The sequence below is a fragment of the Lichenostomus cassidix genome, chromosome 14, assembly GCF_008360975.1.
Source record: "Lichenostomus cassidix isolate B80296 chromosome 14, HeHo_3.0, whole genome shotgun sequence".
Lineage (NCBI taxonomy): Eukaryota > Metazoa > Chordata > Aves > Passeriformes > Meliphagidae > Lichenostomus > Lichenostomus cassidix.
The window spans coordinates 1,130,742-1,152,619 of NC_139495.1; the positions used below are offsets into that span (position 1 = coordinate 1,130,742).

General features: G+C 50.5%; 1 protein-coding gene across 5 annotated transcripts in view; it reads left to right on the top strand.

The window, feature by feature from the left end:
- The window catches only part of PKD1 (polycystin 1, transient receptor potential channel interacting), a 77,680-nt gene that overhangs the window by 10,291 nt on the left and 45,511 nt on the right, over positions 1-21,878 (top strand). For all 5 annotated transcript variants that reach the window (XR_014855031.1, XM_085074316.1, XM_085074317.1 and 2 more), the window contains exons 2-3: positions 20,469-20,540; positions 21,106-21,177. Coding sequence is in view for 4 of the 5 variants with exons in the window: in XM_085074316.1 (XP_084930442.1) it covers positions 20,469-20,540; positions 21,106-21,177 (144 nt within the window). In the remaining variant the exon portion in view is untranslated. The remainder of the gene's footprint in view (positions 1-20,468; positions 20,541-21,105; positions 21,178-21,878) is intronic.

Here is a 21,878-nt window from a genome sequence, read left to right on the forward strand (position 1 = left end):
GGCACTGGAGCTGGTGTTCCATCTCCTGGCTTGCTCTGCAGCTCCTGCAAGCTGCTGGGTTCTGCAGCAGCCATGGAGAATGTGTGCAAGGCCAGGATTTGCTTCCCTCTGTCCTTCTCCCCTGTGCAGTCAGAGAAGTGCAGTGCTTACCTCGGTTTGGGAAGAGAGCCGAGCTACTGGGGGCAGTGTTGTCTAAGAGCTGGAGCACAGGGGGAAGCAGGACTCCTTTTGTTTTCAGTTTGACCCTGGTGGTGTGGGCTGGGCTGTCAGGGATTCCTCTGCATCCCTCTCTCTGGCTGAGCGATGGGGCTGGGGCTTCACTGCCTCGTGAGAGTATTGTCCTCGTTATTTATGGGAATTCATTTCTTATGGAGCGCCTCAGCGCTTGGCTGCTGGATAAATGCCCTGGATTTGTAATTCAGACTTGCCTGGTGCTCTGCCATCCTCGTGAGGAGGCAGCAAAACATGTTGTAGCAGCTCTTGGGAAGGTGAATCTTCAGGGTGAGCACGGTAAACATCAGGGCAGCAGAACAGAGATGTGGACTCACTTTGACAGCTTCATTGGTACCCTTGTACTGTTGGTCATGACTTCCTCCCTCTGCTGGTGCTTCAGCCTCTTCTTCCTCATCCTCCAAACCAAACCCTGCTGGAGCCAGCAGGATCCCACTGTGCTCCCATAGCTGGAGAGCCATTCATTTTGCTTTTAAAGCATCTGAAAGAAAAGTTTCTTTTCTGCCCAATTTGTATTTTTTGTTTAGGGCAGAATCATCAGTTTCCTAAGCAGAGACACCTAGGCCCAGATGGGGAGTCAGCGTTGTCTCAAGTGCAAGGGAGGAGCTCCTGAGAGGAATGTGGCTGCATTTCAGTATTCCCACCGGAGTTTGAGGCAGGGATGGCTCCAGTCCTCCTTCTGGCTGCAACTCTGCTTTTACACTTGTTTCTTTTAGCATCTTTGGGTCCTGGTTCTGGCTGGCTGACAGGCTGTGTGACAGCAGAATCACGGAATAACAGAATTGTTAAGGTTGGGGAAACTGTCTAAGATCGTTGAGTCCAACCGTTCCCCCAGCACTGCCAAGGCCACCACTAATCATATCCTCAGTCATTTCTTGGACACCTCCAGGGATGGGGACTCCATCACCTCCCTGGGCAGCCCCTTCCCCTGCTGGACAACCCTTTCATGAAGAAATTCTTGCTGATGTCCACCCTGACCCTCCCCTTCCTGTTTTTCAGCTGGGTAAGGCTGTAAGAGCTCCGTGCACAGAGTAAGGGAGGTGCCTGAGGTCACACAGAGAGCTTGTGTCTGAGCCCAGCCCTGAGCCCTGCTGTGCTCTGAGGTGCAGCTGAGTGTGACAGACATGTGGGTTTGCACGTGGGGCTGGTGTGGTGGGAAGGTCCTGATGTTGTGGGAAGGTCCTGCAGCCTGAGGTGATGGGCTGGGGCTGCACATGGATAGAGCTGCATCCTCTGCCCTGTCCTGGTGCCAAGGGCAGCACAGCATGGCTGAGATGTGGATTGGGAATAGCAGCAGTGGTCACTGCATCCCTCTGCCTCCCTGGGAAGAGCTGGCCCTGCTCCTGGTGTCCTGGAGGTCTGGACAGAGACTGTCCCTCCATGGTGACCTCCAGGTAACAGGATTCATTCAGTGTGACAAGGGAAGTGACATTTCATCATAGATCTGTGCCAGGGTTCTGGATTAATCATTGCTGCATTTAATGAGTTGTAACTCAAAGCTAGAGCTGTCCACATCACCTGAGGACTCTGCACAGCAGAGCAGTGGGGATCAGGTGCTGGCACAGCTCTGCTGCCCAGAACTGGGGCTCCCAGGAGGCGTGAGGGAATGGAGGCAATGGTTAATAGGTAGGATGGAGTTAATAATTCACTGAATTCCTCAGCTACAAACTCTCTCCTCAGTGTTTTTTCTGGTGCTGTTGCTGGAAAGGAAATGGGGGTATGTGAAGCAAAACCACACTTAACAGCTCACAGTAGCCCTGGTGTGTGCAGGATTTCTTGCCTTGTGCTGAGGGTGGAGCTCCCCTCTGAGAGGAGACGCTTGGGTGATCTGGTAGAGCTGAGCACTGCTGGGATATTTGATATATCTGCACCTTTCACTCTGGATACCTGGGACAGGCCCTGGAGGAGGAAGTGTTTGGCCTTTCACCTGCTTGAGACCCAGGAAAGATCTATATTTTTCTCACAGTAGTCAATCACCAGCAACTCAGACAAAAGTGGCAGAGCTTACCTTAATTAATAAAATAGCAAGGATGCAATTATTTACAAGAGTCCAGCTCTGCCAGCCAAAACAGGAGTCAGCTACCTCTCGTAAGTCTTGAGATGAAAAAGAAACCAAAGAAGGCCAAATGTTGGTGCCTTCTGTGTTTTGAGCCTGAACTCCCATGTAGGAGACATCTGGAGGCATCTGTACCTCTCACTGAGGAGATACAGAGGAGTAAGAGATTTCAACAAAATAGAAGGGAAAAGTAGAGATTATAATTCAATGTCAGGGAACCCACCACTTCTTTTAGGACAAGACTGAGTGTGTCTTCTAATTCTTCTTTTTGGGGTAAAGATGTGTCATGTAGAGCCACAGGATCAGGTACAGGAGGTTTTCACACGTGAATGAAAAATACCCCAGTTGGTGTTAGTCATGCTGCAGAGTGTGTTAGCAGTTCAACAATGGCCTTAAACACCGAGTGGGATCCAATTTAAACCCATAAAAGTGAGGAAGTCTGGACTTGGAGCCTGTTCTTCTACCTGTGTACTCAGCCGTGCGTGGAGTAGCTGTGGCATAAACAGCCCAGGAAGGTGTTGGGATTTCTTTTTACTCCATTAAACAGTTGTCATTTGTTTCCAAGGGTTTGATTTTATTGCTCCTCCTGTTTCACCCAGCAGGAAATTAAAAAAAAAAAAAAAAAAAAAGCAGCCCAACACACAAGAAACAGATTCAAATTTTTATTTTTTGTAGGAGCTGGGGCTCCAGGTTGCTTCACAAAAATCTCTTAATGTCTGATGATTCTGAATGTAATAAAAATAGATGAAATCCATGCTCAGGCCTCTGAGGTGGTGATCTTACAGGTCTTTTCCAACCATGGTGATTCTATCATTTGCCTTTTTGTGTTAAGTACAAAACTTTCTGCAGTTACAGCCCAGGCTGAGCATGGACAAAAGATGGTTAACTTGCTTCTAGTGTTTTCCTGTCCCTCTTCCCGTCCCTGGAAGTGTCCAAGGCCAGGTGGAATGGAGCTCTGATGTGTGGTGGAAGGTGTCCCTGCCCGTGGCAGGGGGTGGATTTGGGGGGATTTTTAAGGTTCTTTCCAACGCAAACCATTCTGTGATTCCACAATTCCCTTCATCCGCTGTCATCCTCAGCGTCATCCCTGTACCCTGCAGGAGCTGGGGAGCTGCCCTCCCTGTGGGGCACCCAGATGTCCTCCAGAGCCACCCTGTGCCCTCCTGAGTCCATCCTGGGCTGTCAGAAGGCTCTCAGCCTTGTGGTCGCTGTGTGTGCAGCCTGTGCTCTCCGGGGCTGCTCTGCCTGGGAAGCTCTCGCCAGACAGGGCAGGAGACAGGCAGGTCTCGGAGTTTTCTTGGCAGGAGGGTGTGGAAAATGTTGGAAAGGAAAAATGGAGCTCAGGCAGTCTGCAGCCCTGTCTGCCTCAGGATCAGAGGCCGGGGAGCTCTGCTCCTCCATCCCTGTGTGTTCCCTGCTCTGCTCCCAAAGCCTGCGTGCTCCCAATTTGATTTTATTGTGGGGAAAACAGTAGCTCTTTGATAGCCTTTCAAAGGATAAGATGGGACAGACAGAGCAGTTATTGGGAAAAGCCTTGGGGTCTTTGTGTTCCTGACCCCAGAGTGACACAGCAGTGACACAGCAGTGCCCAGTGTGGGTTGGTGCTGTTGGAAGAGGCACTGCTGGGCAGTGATCCCAGCATGACTGAGCTGAAAAGGGACCTGTTCTTCTTTTGGTGCATGACCCAGGAGCTTTTCTGACCACAGGTGGCCAGGCCGTGGTTCTCCTGTGTTTTCCCACCCTGGGCTGGATGACAAGGTGGAGTCTGGTCACAGGTTGGACTCGATGGGGTTGGAAGGCTTTTCCAACCAGAGCAGATCACGGATCAGAGTCATCCTCCCACCAGCAGCATTGTGGAGGGTTCAGCTCTTGCCCTTGGCCATGCCTTTTCCTCGTGCCCTGGTGATCCTTTTTGCTGTGTGAAGCTGAGCTGTGCTGCTGGGTTACACCTCGGAGCAGAGGCTGTGGTGGGTTACATAATCCCCGTGCACAGAGCCTGCTGCAGTGAGCCGAGTCAGGAATGACCTCTTGGATCTGAGAGGAAGAGGGGTGCTATGGAAACCTAACTTATTATTATATGGGAACGAAATTTATTATTTTGCTCTTCTGCCTAAGTTTGTGATTACACCATGGAGCAATTTTTAGCCTTGGCAAGAAGGTGGTTTAGCGTAAGACTAAAGACGTAGCTTAACTCAGTGTCTGCTGTAAATCCTGAGAGCGATGGTGAGTCTGAGAGAACTGGGCAAATTCTCATCTGCCAGCAGAGCTGATTGATGACTGTCATCCTCCTTGACGTTGCTGTGGTGTCCAAAGTTTACCAAGGATGTTTACCAAAACCTTGCAGAGTGTCTGTGTGGAGCCTGGGGAGGGGTCAGGCTGCATTTCCATGTCATGCTGTTCCAAGCCTGCTCTGGGAGCCTTCCAGTCTGGTGCTGGGCACAGAGCACACAGCCTGCCCCAGCTCCTGGGGGCACCCTGGCTGTACCATTGGATTTGTCTTGGCCTTGCCTTGGTGTTTCCTTGCTCTTCTTTCCCTTTTAAACAAAGCAAATTTGCCGGTGGTTTGTGTGCACCGCGACCAGCCTCTTACACAATCGCCCTCGTGGCTTTCTGAAGAACAGGGGAGAGTAATTTTGGATTTAATCATTAAACTGAGGCACAGTCCAAGACAGTTGCCTGAACCTGAAGTGAAGCATCTCCCCAGAGACTCCTCAGCCAGCACTGTCAGTGTTTGGGTCACCCTGTGCTGGGGAGGGAGCTCAGCCTTGGGCTTCTGTTTTAACCAATGTGAAGTGAAACAACAACAAAATCAATCTGTTTTACTGTAGGAACAAAATCGATGGACTGTAAGGGCTGTGACATTCTCTTTTTAAGACATTTGTGTCAGCTCCAGGGACATCTGCCTTTGTGGATCTCTCACGGTTCATTTGCCCTTTCTTGGACATTGTGTGATGTGTGGGGACTTTGGGTGTTAGACTCACCTGTGCTAGCAGTAAACACCTGTAGTTCAGGTGAATTGTCACAGAACCTGTGTGGAGAACTTCAGAAAAACCCTGAGTTGAGGAAGATTTAAGGTGACTAATTAAGGAAAGATTTCTGAGAGGAAGAATCAGCACCAGTGTCAGTCCCAGCATGTGCTTGTGTGGGGAGTTGGCAATAATTTAATATATTTTATATTTTTAATAGTTCCTGTATTTTCTGTACATATTGACCGGAAGGAGAGGTCTCTTGGCTTTGCATATGCAAAGGAAAAGAGAAGAAGCAGCACAAACATGGCCCATGAAGCCAGCTCAGCCTTACTCTGAGGTCTCCAAGGGGATGGAGTGTTTCCCAGCCTTGTTCTGGTCCCATACACGAGGGACTGGCCAACCCTGGCTGGCTGAACCACAGCCTGGGATGCCTTACCAGCCTGTGGCAGAGGGAGAAATCAAACTGGGGACTCTGGGATGTGCCCTGTCCTTGTCAATGTGAGGAAGAAATCAGGGGAAAATGTGTCACAAAAACTGCAGGGAAGGGCTGCTTGCCAGAGAGATGGAATAATTAAAGAAAAAGGGTGCCTGTAGTAGAAGGAAAAATGCTGATTGTGAATCATCAACTGTCCGTGACTTTCCTGCTGTAAAAGGTTGAATGGTCCAGGCTGTGTATTTGTGCTGGCAGTGAGAGATCTCTACAATAACAGCCGTACCCTGTTTAGCTTTGCTACTATTTGGAGGAGCTGTGCCAGGACTTATTGGAATCCCCCAGGCAGGCGTTTAGAAGATCTTTTAAAATTGGTGGGGCTGTGGGATCAGAAACCCTTGCTTGGTCTCCAGAGAAATTGGCTTTGTTTAAAAACAAAATCCACAGTAGGATGCTGAAGTGTGTGAGATGTTTCGTGTGGCAGCGTTTAATGGGATCAGGAAAGGGATACCTCCCAGTAGTATTTGCAGGTATTAAATCATTAAGAAGATTAGCAGAGTTGCAAGACCTTTTTTTTTTTCCCCTCTAGATGGTTTATTCCACATAATGATGTTCTTATAAAAGGATTAGAGGCATTGGTCCTATGAGAGAAGGGAGCAGGCACCGTCCTGATCCTCCCTTTAAGACAGGACCTGTAGTCTGAAGTGAATGGGATGATTTTTTCTCTGATTCCTCCCAGAAGAATCCCAAAATCATGGAATGCTTTGGGTTGAAGGGGACCCTGAGCTGCAGCAGGAGCCCTTTGGGGCACAGGAGGCTCTGCAGGGCTGCAGAGGAGCTGCACAGGAGCTCTTTTACAGCCAGCACAGACAAGCCCAGGAGGGTCTGACAGAGCCAGAGGTCAGAGGTAAATTGTTCTTGTCACTCTGGGCAGGTGGAGATCAGCCCAGGCCAAGGGGAAGAGTTGAGCCGAGGGGAGCAGTGGAAAGCAGGTTATCTCGAGGTCAGCTGCATCTTTCCAGGATAAGCTGATGACTTGATTGAAGCATTCTTCCACAACTCTTTCCAGGGATCTGTGCTTTGGTCTCCACCCCATACCTCCAGATATGTTGCAGAGAGGATTTCTCAGCCCCTGATATTTGGCAGAAGTGTGGACAATTATTTGTCTCAGGCAGATCATGTTAAAGCTTTGGCTCTCTCCTATCTGGAGGTTAAGTTTCTGAAGGAATGGGTAGGAGAATTGGATGTGCAAGTCCTGCTGAACCCAGGAGATCCAGAGCCTTCTTTTCTGCAGTGTCAGGCTTGTGTCATTCCAGCTGTGTCACTGGTGAGGAGTCACTTGTGCCACGTGAATCCTTGGAGTGTTGAGGGACTGTTAGATCCCTTAATGTACAACACATTGTGGGACTGGGTGGATCCCTGGATGGGGCTGCTGGCCAGGGTGGGTCCAGAGGAGGACACTGAGCAGGCTTCTGTGCACAGTCCTCCAGAAAGAACCAGAAATGTGCATCACCTGCACGTGATCTGACTTGAGAGTACTCCGAAATATAGATTTAGATGGGATATTGGGAAGAAATCCCTCCCTGTGAGGCCCTGGCACAGGGTGCCCAGAGAAGCTGTGGCTACTCCTGGATCCCTGGAAGTGTCCAAGGTCAGGCTGGACAGAGCTTGGAGCACCCTGGGACAGTGGAAGGTGTCCCTGCCCATGGCAGGGGGTGGCACTGGATGGGCTTTTAGGTCCATACCAACCCAAACCTTTCCAGTGTTCCATGATCTTTTGCAGGGAACGAATGAGTTTTTGTCTCCCAAACCTGTTCAGGTCTTCTAGAGGGGCAGCTGAGGCCTGAACAAGCTGCTCCTTTCCCTCTGTACCTACTCTGGGGCCTCTGAACATGAGCGTTTTTGAAGCAGAAATATTCTGACTGCAGCACAGAAGACTTTCTAATGGTAAAAGGAAGCAGCCCAACCACACACATTATTAATGCCAGAAACATGCAAATGGCTTTTGTACGGGAACCAGCAGCTCTATATTGGGTTCTAATTGGGTTTTGTTTTCAGAAGGAAGATGTTTAAGGTTCTGTGCTGAACATGCTGCAAAAACATTGAGAGCAGAGCCCTCCAACCCAAACAAGCACATTTGAAAAAAGCTGGGGGAGCTGGGATCGGTGTCAGCACCAGCACTGGGGGATTGGGGAAACCTGTCCTTTGGCCTCTTCAGGCCAGATCCCTGTGCTCTGTCTATGCCTGGCTCTGGGGTCTGCCCTGCCCTCAGATTTACAGCACATCTCATCAATCAGAGCTGCTGCTTGAGGAATTCCTTGAGTGTTTCTGTTCCAGTAGGGATCCGTGGGCCTGACTTTGAATTATGGAGCCTTTGTGCTAGGGAGATGTTTACAACAAAACGGTGACTTGGAAGCCCTTTCTCCCACGGAATCCTGGAAATCCTGTTATCTCAAGCTTCAGGAGGAACCTCTGCATGGAGACCACCCAGGACTCAGAGCTACCTGTCACCAGAGTACCTCTGCTCCCCTGTGTTCCTGCAGGGAGAATGAAATTCAGCCCAGGTTGAGCCCTGGTCACCTGGAATGCCTTGATCTCCCAACACAGCTGTGGAACAGCAGAGATGGAGATGTCCTCATCAGCAAAGCTCCTGGCCACACTCATGGTGTCTGAAGCCTGGTGGATAGCAGAGTTTTACCCTTGTTTCTGCTGGGAACAGCCTCCTGAGGTTCTGCAGGATTCTCCCTGGTGCTGCCAGACTCAATTCACTCCTCTTCCTGCTGCTGGTTCAGACTGCTGAGTGTTTCCTTCCTCACCTGGAGCTGTGTCTGCACCCACTGCTCTTTGTGTTCCTGCTTTCCTTCAGAGGCTTTTTTTGTTTAAATTTTGAGCATCAGGTGCATTTTTATCGTATTTGGTTTCTGCCAGTTGGTGATCACTGCACGAGGAGAGGACAATGTCCCTGTTCTGTCACCTGCCCCACGGCCAGACCAGATGAGTCCCCAGCAAACCAGTTTAACCAGCAGACCTGTAGCTTCCTCTCTTCTTCAGACCACAGTGGGAAGCAGCTCCTTTTGCTGCAGAGGGCTGTGACAGATGCTGCTTTTCAGAGGTGATGGAGAAACACCCTTTGTCCTTGTCTCTCCAGGGATTTCCTTTGTCACAAGGAAGGAAACACAAGAAACAAGTGTTTTCTTTAACACAAGAAAAAATTGGACACCTGGAAGAAATGCAGCCCCCTGAGCCCACCTAAAAGAGACCTCAGAGAGGGGATGTGAGTCCCCATGGCAGCAGTGGGAGCCTGGGTCTCTCCTGGCTCTGGGGGAGGGCAGGGGAGCTGGGCAGTAAGATGTGGCTAGACTGGACTAGGCAGCAAGATGTGGCTGGAGCAGAGCTGGGCAGTTAGATGTGGCTGGAGCAGAGCTGGGCAGTTAGATGTGGCTGGAGCAGAGCTGGGCAGTTAGATGTGGCTGGAGCAGAGCTGGACAGTGGGATGTCACCAGAGCAGACTGGGCAGTGAGATGTGACCAGAGCAGGGCTGGACAGTGAGATGTGGCCGGAGCAGAGCTGGGCAGTGAGATGTGACCAGAGCAGAGCCACACTCCGGGCAGGAGCTGGCCCAGCGTTACATAACGCACCAGAGACACGTTCAAGTGATTAATTTGAGGCTCTGGCAGCCGCTTCCCTGTAATAATATTTTAAACATTACTTTTCCACTGGCCCCTGCCAGCGATCGTTATTTTGCGCTGTGGAGGCTGTAAAATTTCACTTCAAGGATGGGTTTCACTCCCGTTACAAAATGTGTCTGGAATGTGCAGATGTTTCCTTCGGGGAGTAGGGAGCCAATGGGCTCTAACACATCAGCCCTGCGGGGAGGGCTGTTCAGCCCTATTCACAAAATCCCAAACAAACACACACACTGAGCCCCACGGAGCTGCACCGAGCTGGGCATGGAGCTCCCAGCCCTGGGCATGGAAGATCCAGGGGCTGCTGGAGCTCAGGAAGGTTCCAGGCTGGGCTGGGCACAGAGGGGTCACTCAGTGGGTTTTTGCACAGTGCCACATGTCCCTGTTTGCTGGAAAAATTAGGGAAACCTTGGCTTGCTGGGTGCAGATAAGGTGGCTTGGAATGACGTGATCTCTGAGGTGCCTTCCAACCCAAACCATTCCAGGATTCTGTTGGTTTTGAACTGGAAGAGTGCAGGGTTAGATGGGATATTGGGAAGAAGTTCTTTACTCAGAGGGTGGAGAGGCCCTGGCCCAGATTCCCAGAGAAGCTGTGGCTGCCCCTGGATCCCTGGAAGTGTCAAGGCCAGGCTGGACAGGGCTTGGAGCAACCTGGGACAGTGGAAGGTGTTGGGATTGGAACTGGATGAACTTTAAGGCCCCTTCCAACCCAAACCATTCTGTGATTCCATAATTAACATCCCACAGGTACCCAAGGGTTGTGCATGTCAAGGACAAAGCAGCTGATACTGATGTGCCAGAATTAGAGAAAATGGCAAGATGGGATTTAATTGCGCAAAAAAATAGTGTGATGGAGAGCGGAGAACGCTGAAAATTGCTTTGTATGGAGCAGCTTCAAATTAAGGAGCTTCAAATTAAGGCTGCAACCATCCCTGAGGGATATATGATGGTGCTGGTCCTCTTTTTATAGGAAGCTACAGGAGAGCACTAATTTTTTTAATTCTCTGATTTTCTCTTTCCTTATCATCTTCGCTGCAAGGAAGGAGAGAGCAAAGCCTTGGGGCATCAGGTCCTTAAAGAGGAGCCCTGCAAGGGTTTTCCATGGACACAGGGAAAGCTGCAGAGGGATTTTTGAGAGCCTGGAGGGACAGGCCAGGGAGGAATGACTTCACATCAATGGAGAAAGGGTTAGATGGGACACTGGGGAGAAATTCCTCCCTGTGAGGGTGGTGGAACACTTGCAGGGCACTTGCTGCCCAGGGAAGCTGTGGATGCTCAAAACTCTGCCTCTGGCATTGTGAGAGTCTGGATGAGAAGTGGAAGCTCTTATGGAAAATAAATACACAAGATAGGAAAGAGAAATGTTTGTTGTGCTGAGTGTGGGCTCAGCTCAGGCCTGTTGAATATTGATAAGCAAAAGAATCTTAAGAAAGAGTCTGTGTCCAGCAAGGTTGGGAAGAATAGAGTTTTTCAAGTATATTGGGAATTACTGGAATTAGATGATATTAGTCTGTTAATAGATGAACATGGTCAAATTATCAATGAAAATACAGAAAAGGCAGGACTGCACAGTAAATATTTCTGTTTTCTATTTGGAAAAGAGCCAGGTGATGTATTTGTATCATATGAGGATGATGAAACACTTTCCACTCCAACAGTAACCGAGGAGGATGTTAAACAGCTGCTATTAATGTTAGACCTTCTTAAACCAGCAAGTTCAGATATTTTGCATCCAAGAATGTTAAAAGATCTGGCTGAAGAGCCCTCCGGGCTATTAATGTTCACTTTTAATGGAATTTTGTGCCTTAGGGAGATTCCCAGGGACTGGATCAAAACAAACATGGTGCCAGTGTTAACAGACGTTAACTGGGGTGGTACAAACCTTCATTAGCCCAATGTCCTGATTTTCTATCCCAGTGAGAAACAGTGCAGTGCCTAGCATGGCATTAGCTAAAAATTAAAGGGGACAGTGTAATTAGTGGCAGTCAACATGGAAAATCCACTTATGGAAAATAGATCTCCCAAACCTCTGCCTTTTAAGTAAGTTTGCAGATGGAGGAGCAGAAGATGCTGACGTTGATGTAATACACATCTCACTTCTGCAAGAAGTCAGAATTTGAATTCTGAGTCAAATTTTTGAGTTTGACTCAATGTCACATGTATTTGTCAGGAATTGGAATGAAAAAAATCAACACTGCAGATATTAAAGGGATTAAACACTGCCTTCAGGATGTTTCATAGAATGATAGACTTGACCCAACCGATTATTTGGGTTGGAAGGTGCTTTAAAGCCCATCCAGTTCCAACCCCCTGCCATGGGAAGGGACACTTCCCACTGGGTCAGTTTGCTCCAAACCCCATCCTACCTTTAGGTCCCTTGCAAGCCAGCCCTTTCAATGATTCTCAGGGTGTTTATGTGAGATGGGAGCATTCTCTAGAGGCTGGGAGCTGCCTGCTTGGGCTCAGTGCAGGAATTGATGTGAGGACTCTGATGACTTGCAGCGTTTGAGTTGTTGGGATAAACCATGGAAAGCAGCCCTGACATCAGGACTGCAGGGAAAACACAACTGGGTTGTGCTGCAGCCTTGCTCTGGGTGGCCTGAGCAGGCTGCACTTTGCTTTTTGCTCCCAGCTCTCCTGGTTTGGGGATTTTCTGGGCTCTGAACTCAGGGCTGTGCTCAGCATTATTGTTTTCACAGAGCAGCACCATTTATTTTGGCTATTTTTATACATATCAGGTACTAATCTGACTGCCCCAAATCCATGAGTTTTCTCTCTGGGGAGGAAGAAAATAAGTCAAGGGGGTCATCAGCTCTCCAGCACAGGCCTGTGTGCAAAATCAGCAGCACAAAGTTGGTCTCCATCACTGACAAAGCCCTGGACCTGAATGGGTCTTCCTTTCTTCTTGTCCTTTTCCCCATCAGCAATTTTCAGGGAACATCCCATGCTGGAGCTGAAGGATGTTGGTGAGAGCCTGAAACAGGGAGACTCTTAAATGAAATGTTGTTGGTAAAACATATTGGAGATGAAAATCAAGTGGCAGACAGGGGCTAAAATAGACACAAAACTGTTTTTCTCAAGCAACCACCCAGGAACTTGGAAAACTTGGAGGTGTTGGAGGGGGCTGTTAGCTAAAGGTTGAACAGATTGGGGCTGTCAGCTGTGAAAGGGAAAGGTTTGAGGAGCATTATCTCAATGGAAGGGACAGTCCAGGTCTGGGGACAGGGAGGGTGAGAAGCTGGTGCTGGCAGGTCTGTGTGGAGCCAGGCTGGTGCCATCCCCATCCATGTGCTCCGTGTGCCTGCAGAAGGAGCTGGGGGATTTGGGAGCAGGATCTGGAGCTCAAACTTTTGAAAGGACTCAGGAGGAAACAGCCCTGAAACCTTTCAGTTTGGTCTGCTCAGCTTTGTGCTTCCCCAGCAGTGGGAGGTCCAAAGCAGGACGCAGAGGCAGTCAGGGACACGGTGACAGTGTCCTTCATCCACCCTGTGGCTTTGGCCATGAGACTTTCCTGTGTGTCCTCTGGATGCACTCTGCTCGCTGTGTTTGCTTTACCTGCCACGAGAGGCTTTGCCTGGTTGCTGGTGTTCCTCCTGAATCCTCAATCCTTCCTGAACTCCGGTTGGACAGGGCTTGGAGCAGCCTGGGCTAGTGGAAGGTGTCTCTGCCCATGGCAGGAGGTGGAACTGGATGGTTTTTATGGTCCTTTCCCACCCAAACCATCCCAGGATTCCCTGATTATCTGTTTTGCTGCTCTGGCTTTGTTTTCCCTGTGTTTGTGCTGCTGTGCTGGTGCCTGACAATGCAGAGTGTTCCTGTGTGACAAATGGGAGAATTATTTCCCAGCTGTTTGAAGAAATTGCTTTTGATCTGATCCTGCCTTATCAGTCTCACTTTCTCTCAGCTGGGTTGTGCTCTGAATTCAGCTCGGAAGTGGCAAGGAGGTTTTTACAGCTCTCCCCATGTTGTGGAGGATCAGGCAGTCCCTGCTTTGTGCCTCTCGTTCTGTATCAGTGATGCCCAAATTGTTCTCCCATTCCTTCTGGGATACAAAACCCAGAAGGTTTCCCAGGAACAGGCCATTCAGACTTTACCAGTGTTTGCAAAGGGGACATGTGCTTTGGAGAAGACTTTGTGGAGTTCTCCATGTACCTTGGCTCCAGCTCTCGTGTCAGCTCAGTGACACATCCCTGTGATCAGTCCAGCATTCTCCTGAGCCTCCTGCATCCTGTGAGCCCTGCCTGCGGCTCCTTTCTTGTGTCCTGCAGAATTTACAGTGCTAGGACTAAACAGCTTTGGGGTTTTATTATTTCTCACATCCCTAGAGGACAGCTGTCCAAGGAAAAGCCTCGCTTATAAAATAAATACAAATTGAGTAACAAAAAATCAGGATGCAAAGATTATCTATGCCATTCCCTGTCTCAGTGGTGAATTAATATCAGCAATACCTAAACATTTATTGAAAACTCTTCACTTTGTGAAAGGAAGATTAAGCACTGAGTAGCTCAGCTGTGTAATCCCTAAATTATAGCTTCCAGAGGGCTCCCTTTTTATGGTAAAATCAAATGTCCCTGGGCTTCCAACATGCTGACTTGGAAACATGCTGGGTTTTCAGGAGACCAGAGCTGGGCATTGGAATTGCTCAGTGTTGGCACAGACAGGGGGGAAGAAGTGGGGAAAGCAGTTGAATTTGGGCTGCAGGCATCCTAACAGGATCTGCTTGAGCTCTGCCACGTGTGCTGGGAAGATAGTTGGATTTATCACATCTTTGGTTGCTCTGCAGACTTTCCATGAAACAAATGTGTGTTTGCAGGGCTGACATTTCCCTGGCTGGAGCTGCAGACAGCTCGTTTACGTGCGGCGCTAATTACGGACATCAGCTCGGTTTCAGTGTTTGGGTTTGCTGCTCTCCCAGGCTGGAGGTCCTCACTGTTGCCATCCTTTGCCGTGGTGTCGCAGGGCTGGGTGATGCCTGAGGTTTCTTCCTTGTTTTGTGCCACATGAAGTCACCTCTTGGCAGTCAGGGAAGGACCATGGCCGGTGCCAGCTCCTGGTCAGTGCCAGCCCTGGTCAGTGCCAGCTCCTGGTCACTCGGGTGGCTCAGAAGGTGGGAGGGACCTCTCATAGCAATGGCCACCCCTGCATCCATCTCCCTGTCCCACTGGAGCACCTTCCTGACCTCCCTGGTGACATCCCAGTGCCCCCCTGGCCTTCAGCTGTGTTGTTGGGGATGAGGAGATGAGGTTAGCTCAGTCTAAGAATAACTCATAAGAGGAGCTGAGCTGCAGGTCCTGGATCCTTGGAGCTCCTCCCAACTCCCTGGCCAGGGGAGAGGGACAGAGAACACGATGCCATCGCCCCCAGGATGGCCCTGCCAGAGCATGACGTCGCTGCATGAGGTAACACATCCCCTTTGTTCCAGTGGCTCCATCCCTGCTCTGGCTCCAGCTCCATATTTGGGAAAGTCTGCAGAAAGCTGCTGGCTGCAGGGATCTGAGGAGCTGCTCCTGGAGCCACAGCTGCTCTGCAGACAGCTCCCACCTGGAGGGAGGGCTTGTTCTGACCCTGGGGGGAGTGCTCTGGCCAGGGTTGGGATGCCCAGGGTGTGGTTGGGATGCCCTGGCCATGGTTGGCATGCTCAGACCATGGTTGGGATGCCCTGGCCATGGTTGGCATGCTCAGACCATGGTTGGGATGCCCTGCCTGTGCATCCTGCAGGTCCTTGCAGCCTCACCCCCTCTGCCCCAGGGATGAGGCATGGGCACAGGAGCAGAGGGAATGTCAGAGGGACTGTGTCACTTTTTTCCCTGTTTCTCAGAGCACAGGCTCTCACAGCCCCTGTTCTTGAGCTGTAAAGAGCCCATGACCCCAAACGTGGATTTACTCCTGCAAATCCAAGGGTTTTGTGCTGGTGCTCAGGGAGAGGCTTGAACAGGCTGAGGCAAGGCAGTGAGGTGAGGGCAGATTGGGAGTGCTTTGCTCTCTTCAGGAGAGCACAGAGTGTACAGAACATGGCAAAGATGCTCATCTCGCCTTGCATTTCTTATCAACAATCAGGATTTTGCCGTTGGAAAAAAAACATTCCATTTTTAGATGAATTTTTGTGAAAAAGTCTTTTGGGGCAAATTCCTCAGAGAGAGCCAAGGACTTGGGCCAGCATTTGAAACCCGTAAATTTAAAATGAACAAATAAATTGTCATCGTGCTGTGACAGCCTCGGGGAGATGAGGGTGCTCACAGCTGCCTGCCACCAGTGAAAGGCCCCTCTTGGTGCTGGGGGTGATGTGTGGTGGAGCTGGAATCCTTTTGCCTTGGAAAATCCCTGCTTTAGCATGATTGAAACCAGTAGCTGGTGATGAAGATCTCCATGCGCTCTTTCCCTCCTGTCTGCGTTGAAAGGCAGAAAACTCCTGGTGCAGGAGAGTTGTCAGGCTGTTCCTGCCAGCCAGTCCCTCCTGCAGCACCATGGCATTGCTGCCCATGCCCAGCACACAGGAAAATCTGTGTTTTTTCAGATTTCTGTAGCCACTTGTGGAAATAATCTCTATCCTCACCTCTGCACGTAAGCCCCGCTGCTTCTGCTGTGCTTCCTTGGAGAGGTGCAAGCCAAAACACGAAGAAAAAAAGGAATCAGATCAGCAAAAACCTGTAATTTTTCCTGGCTCAGGCAGGCAAAAGCACATAGAGTTTTTCCTGCTCTTTTCTGGAAAGTCTGTTCTGTGTGTCAGGCAGGATCAGCTCCGCACTGCCTTTTGCTCCTGGAGACAGGGAGGTGTTTGCCATGGCAACATGGGAAGCAGCCTTTGGGCTGTGCAGGGGATCTCTGGGGCAGTCTGTGGCTCTGGCAGCTGGTGGAAGGCTCTGGAAGCTCTGAGCTTCGCTGTGTCTCACCAGCCATCTCACATGTCCCTCTGTCCCTTGTCCTCACTGGTCACAGGCTGTGGAATGGTGCAGCCTGGCTTTTCCTAGGGTCCTGGAATGGTTTGGGTAGATAGGGACCTCAAAGCCCATCCAGCCTCACCCCTGCCATGGGCAGGGACACCTTCTGCCATCCCAGGTTGCTCCAAACCCTGTCCAGCCTGGCTTTGGACACTTCCAGGGGCTGCACGATGGGGTGAGAAATGGGAGCACTGCTGGGCTTTGCTGGGAGCTCTCTTTCCCTGGCACCTCTGGAGCTTTGCTGCCCCACAGGAGCATCACCTTTGCTCATGGCTCCCAGACCTGGAGCTTCTTTCCTGCAGCCCTGTGCTCTGCCCAGCTGCGTGGGCTCCTCTCGCACAGACGCTTCTGTCTCTGGATGCTTTTCCCATTACTGTTCTGGCAGGGCTCCCTGCACCAAAAGGGCTGGGGAAGCGCTGCCCTCCCTCCCTTTTTGTGAAATGGAGGCAGAGTGAGCCCACAAATGACATAATGAGAGCATGACATCAGGTTTGGCAGCAGGGCTGCCTGTGCTTTGCGAACATTATATGTTCTGTGGAATGAGGGAGCAAACAGCAGTGCCCCAAAACCAGCCTGGCCACCACAGTGTGCAGCAATAACCCCTGGGCTGGCACCGTGGGGGCTTCTGAGCATCAGGGAGGGATGGGGTGGGTGGCACTGAGCCCTCCTGCTCCCTCCTGCTTCCTTTCCTCAGCACCAAGCCCTCCTGTTCCCTCCCCGCTGTTGTCAGCACTGCTGCAGGGCAGCAGCTGAGAAAGGAGCCAGTTCTCGATGCTTTTCCCCCCAGAATTCCCCCAGTCCATGGGCAGCAGGTCAGGCTGGTGGTGTCTGGGGTGGATCCACCCTCACCCTGTCCGTGAGGTGGGCTGTGGGTATCCACAGCTCTGGAGAGGCTCAGGGATGCACCCAGCATCACACAGGGAGTTGGTAGCAGGGCTGGGATGGAGCTGAAGGCTCCCAAGGCTCAGGTTGACGCCCTCAGTACTGAATGTTCCCTTAACCAAAGCTTCACCTTCCTCTCAAAACCAACTCCCTTTTCCAGAAGTGTTTGACTCTCTCCCCTCGCTGGGCTGGGAGGTGAGACGAGGCGGTGTGGGGAGCTCTCTGTGACACAGCCTGTGTCCTGTCCCGAGGTTGTTGGTGACTTTGGGTGCCCCATGTCTCTCAGAATGTGGAGAAACCTCTCAGCCTCTGGCATTGCACGGCTCTGTTTTACAGGTGTGGAAACTGAGGCAGGGCTGAGAAGCTGTGACTCGTGGCTGCCCTTTTCCAGGCAGCACAACGTGTTCCTGAAGTCCCCCGAGCCACAGGAAACGATATTTTTCTTTCTCCTCGTGAGGAGGGCGTCAGGCTGCGTGTGCAGAGAATGTCAATGGAGGGCCTTGTTTGCTGCTGGCTTCAGCTCTGCTTTGAACCTGCTCCGAATTTCCTCCGGCCTGGCAGTGGGCTGGGAAAACACAGTCGTGGCAGTTTGTGGTACAGCCAGGCTGAGCTTTGTCCCACAGCCTTCGCCTTGGCTTCTATTGCTCAGTATTTCCTGGTTTATTTTTTCTTTTCCTGCAGCCCAGCTTGGTTCACAGCCACCTCTCCCATGCCAGGAAGGCATAACATGATTTTCCATGGCCATTGGAGAGGGAGCAGTGGGAGAAGGCAGGCAGGCAGCTCCCTGGCTCGAGTTGGCAGGCACTGGATCCACCACCATTCCTCACTTGTCTCCTGTCAACTCTGCTTCCCTTGCACCCAGGAGGTCAGGGAGGTGGAAGCTGGGAGGTTTTGTACCAGCTCCTCGTGGGATCATGAAGGCAAGGAAGTGGCAAGGGAATTGGCCTTGGTTTTAGGTACTGGATGCCAGCTGGTGCCTGGCCTGGATGCAGTTCAGCACCTGTGGGTGTGGAACATAGAGAGTGGGAAGCATCTGAGTTGTAGTGAAGTGACACAGTGCCAGGGCTTGGGTTAATCTCAGCTTTGAAGGGTTGTGAGCAGCAGCAGCCTCTGGAGCTGAGCCCCAGCTGTCCCCTGGGAATGCTGCTGATGGAACATCTCTGCCTGCTGGCCGTGGGGCAGTGCTGGGCAGTGTGGTCAGCTGGGTGAGCTCGGCTGGTCACACCTGACACCAGCTGGGCTGGGGGGTGTGCAGGATGCCAGCCCAGGTTCTTCATCAGCAGATAAAGGAGAGCAAGGCACAGGAGGCCTCTCCAGCCATGAGACACGACACTGCTGGCACCCCAAAAACACTGCTGGCACCCCAAAAACACTGCTGGCACCCCAAAAACAGGTATCCGAGTGTCCTGACACCCTCCCACGCCTCCCCTGGGCCCATGCTCCCCTTGCAGCCAAGGAGCACATTGGAAGAGGCTCTTGGAAATGGCAGAGCTCCGTTTTTGTAGCAGCTGAATGGTTTGTTTTGGAGGTTTCGCTTGTCTGGGCGAGGAGCAGGAAGGCATCCGAGCTGAAACTCCATTTCCTTTCCTTGGACTTGAGGTGCTGCCTAAAAACTAAATGGGCAACTTCCAGGTATTTCAAAGGAGAAGGGAAATATTTGTGCTGGTCTCCCTGTAAGGTGGTCTGGTCCTTTCCCTAATGGGTGCAACAGTGCAGGAAGGTGCAGAGACAGAGGGGTTCCATGCACAGAAAATGCCCAAGGAGAAGTGGAGCTGGAGCTTCCCCAAGGAAGGGTCTGTCCTGGCTGGCAGCAGCCTGGATTGCAGTCTGAGCTGTCTCTGGGAGCAGCTTTGGGGGTGACTTTGCTGTCCCCTGTGCAGGGTGTGACTCGTGGGAGGGCTCTGTCCCTTCAGCCAGGGATGCTCTGTGCTCCTCCACTGCTGTCCCAGCTGCCCTGAGACAAAGATCACTGCTGTGAGCAGATGTTTGTGTTAACATCCTTTTTAAAATGTATTTATTGAGGTTTTATTTTGCACATTTCTTGGACTTCTGTATTGGTGTTGCTGGTGAACTCTTCTGAATCCACTCTCAGCTTGGCAAAGAGCTCCCAGACAGCAAAATCAGGGAAAATAAACCTTCTAAAGAGACATCCATCCCTGTTACTGATCCCCAGTTTCCTGGAATCGTATGTAATTTTCCTGCCAGTTTGGCAGAATTATTTTCATTTAGATAAATGCAGTTGAAATGTCAGATCAAACCAAGAATTAATTGATTAAGGGGTAGAAATAACAGGTGAGACAGCCAGGAGAAATGTGAGGAAGTATTTTCAGGAAAAAAGGTGAGAAAGGAGGTGGCAGGAGAATGGCTCTGGTGGCAAAGTGTGTCCAGCCCTGTCCTCTCCCAGGAGCTCTGCCAGAAATCCATGAAGGATAGGAACCATCAGATGGGCTTGGAATAAGTGTTTTGATGCTGCGAAAAGAAAGTTTGGGCCAAAGGAGATTTGTCTGGAAACGAATAGAGAAGTTTATTGGGAACCAAGTGGAGGTTGATGAGCGAAACTTTCACTTCTTTTCGGAGTGACATTTAAATTTGGGAAGGAGGATGGTGGGTGAGGAGAGAGCTGAGCTGGACAGGGGCAGTTTGGTTTGGATGAGCTGAAGGCTATTGGTGTTACTGGGAGCAACTGGAGATTTTTTTTAAGCAGTGCTCCTTTTAGAATGACAATCTGCCCTGATTTCAAATGGAAAATATTCTTTGTTGCTTCTTCTTCCATTTTAAGCTTTTCCAAAGAGAGACAAAAAGATGTTTAAAACGTAGAGTTGACGCATCAATTGTGTAATTACTGATCAGGGCTTTGGCACGAGAAACACACTTGGAAGTTCATCATAATTTTTTTCTCTGAGTTAATTACTACTTGAGTCTAAATTAACTTCTTAATGACTTCTTTGAAGATAGATTAGCCTTGAATGTATTTTAAAAGGATGCATCACATTTAGTACCATGTGTGGTATGGTGGAATTGCTCCAGGTGTGCTGCACAGTGGGGGCATATCCTGGGACTCCTGATCTCTGTCTACAGGTTATATGAGCAGCAAATGCTTCATGGTTTTGGGCAAGGTGTTTTCTTTGGCTGGGAAAAATGCTCTGCCTTCAACACATTCAATTTCCAGTCAGGATTCTGGCTGGAGTTTGGAGAGAGGCTCTTCTGGGGTGTGGTAATGGAGGTGTGACAAAACGGGGTTCAACAAGGGCTGAAAAAGGTGTTTTCTTTCCCTAGGGATCTTTCCAATAACAGGATCAGTGGTTTAGATGTTGAGCTGTTCAGAAGCCTGACTTCGCTGGCAAAGCTGTAAGTATTTTCTGTGCCCCCCAGAGCCCCCAGTATGTCTGAGCAGAGCTCTGGCTCATGCTGTGCTGGTTTGCCTTATTCTTGCTTTACCTCATCCCCAAGTCCCACATGGTCCTGTCCATGGTCTCCTTCCTCAAGGCCTTTAGCTGCTCAGTCTGGTGATTTGGGAATTGCTGGCATTTGGAGCTGGGCAGGGTTTGACCCTCTGCACTGCTGGATGGAGAGGAGCTCGAGGCCAGAGAGTGGGGATCATCACAAGATGGGTGTTGATGCATGGAAAATGAGAATCATGAAATGATTTGGGTTGGGAGGGATCTCAAAGCCCATCCAGTGCCACCCCTGCCATGGGCAGGGACACCTCCCACTGTCCCAGGCTGCTTCAAGCCCAGTCCAGCCTGGTCTTGGATACTTCCAGGGATCCAGGGGCAGCCACAGCTTCACTCTGTGCCGGGGCTTCTCCACCCTCACAGGGAAATGATGATGAAGCTGCAGTGACCAGGTTGTTGCTTCTAATGTTGGGTATCCACATCTAATGTGATGCACTTTTCTTTTCCCTCTTTTACAGAGATATAAGCCACAACCAGATTTCTACATTAGAAGATGGAATATTTGATAATTTATTTAATTTAAGTGAAATGTAAGTTCATCCTCTTTGTTTCCCAGTTCTTGATTTTGACCTTTCCTTGAAGCATCCATTCCTGGTGGGGTGGGAGGCTGTGCTGACTTGGGGAGATCTTGGGCACATTCCCACCCAAGCAGCTGCCTTTTGGGAGTCTCCAGTTCCTTCCTCAAGCATTGTCCTGCTCCTGGGTCCTGTTGGTGTCCTTCAGTCCTGACCTCTTCCTAGTCTTTGCCTCTGTCTCCTGGATATCTCCAATCTCTGCCACTGCCTTCTTGTCTTGCTTGCTTCTCTCCCACTCCAGCTCTGCTGACCTTCTTGTCTCTGGCCATGCTCTGGGTCACACTGTCCTGTTTTCATGGTCACACTTTGGCACTGGAGGATCCAGTGGTTCCTGCAGCATGGTAGGTCCTGACTGAGGTGTCACTTGTCCCTAAGTGATTCGAGATTTTAGGTTTTGTTTTTTATTGAAGCCTTTTGATGTTACATGAAGGGAGGTGAGGGGAAGCCACACATTTCTGGGAGAGATCCATGAAGTCACAGCACAAATGGCAGTTCTGCCTCTGGGTGAGCCAAAGGATTAACCCCTTGCAAGCCCTCTTGGCAAGCGAGAGGAAAGATCAGCCCCGCATCCTCGCTGAGGACAGGAGGCAAAGGGCAGTCTCAGCTTTGCAGTTTGGCTCACAAGTGGCTCTGAAAAGACACAGAGGCCCTGGGCT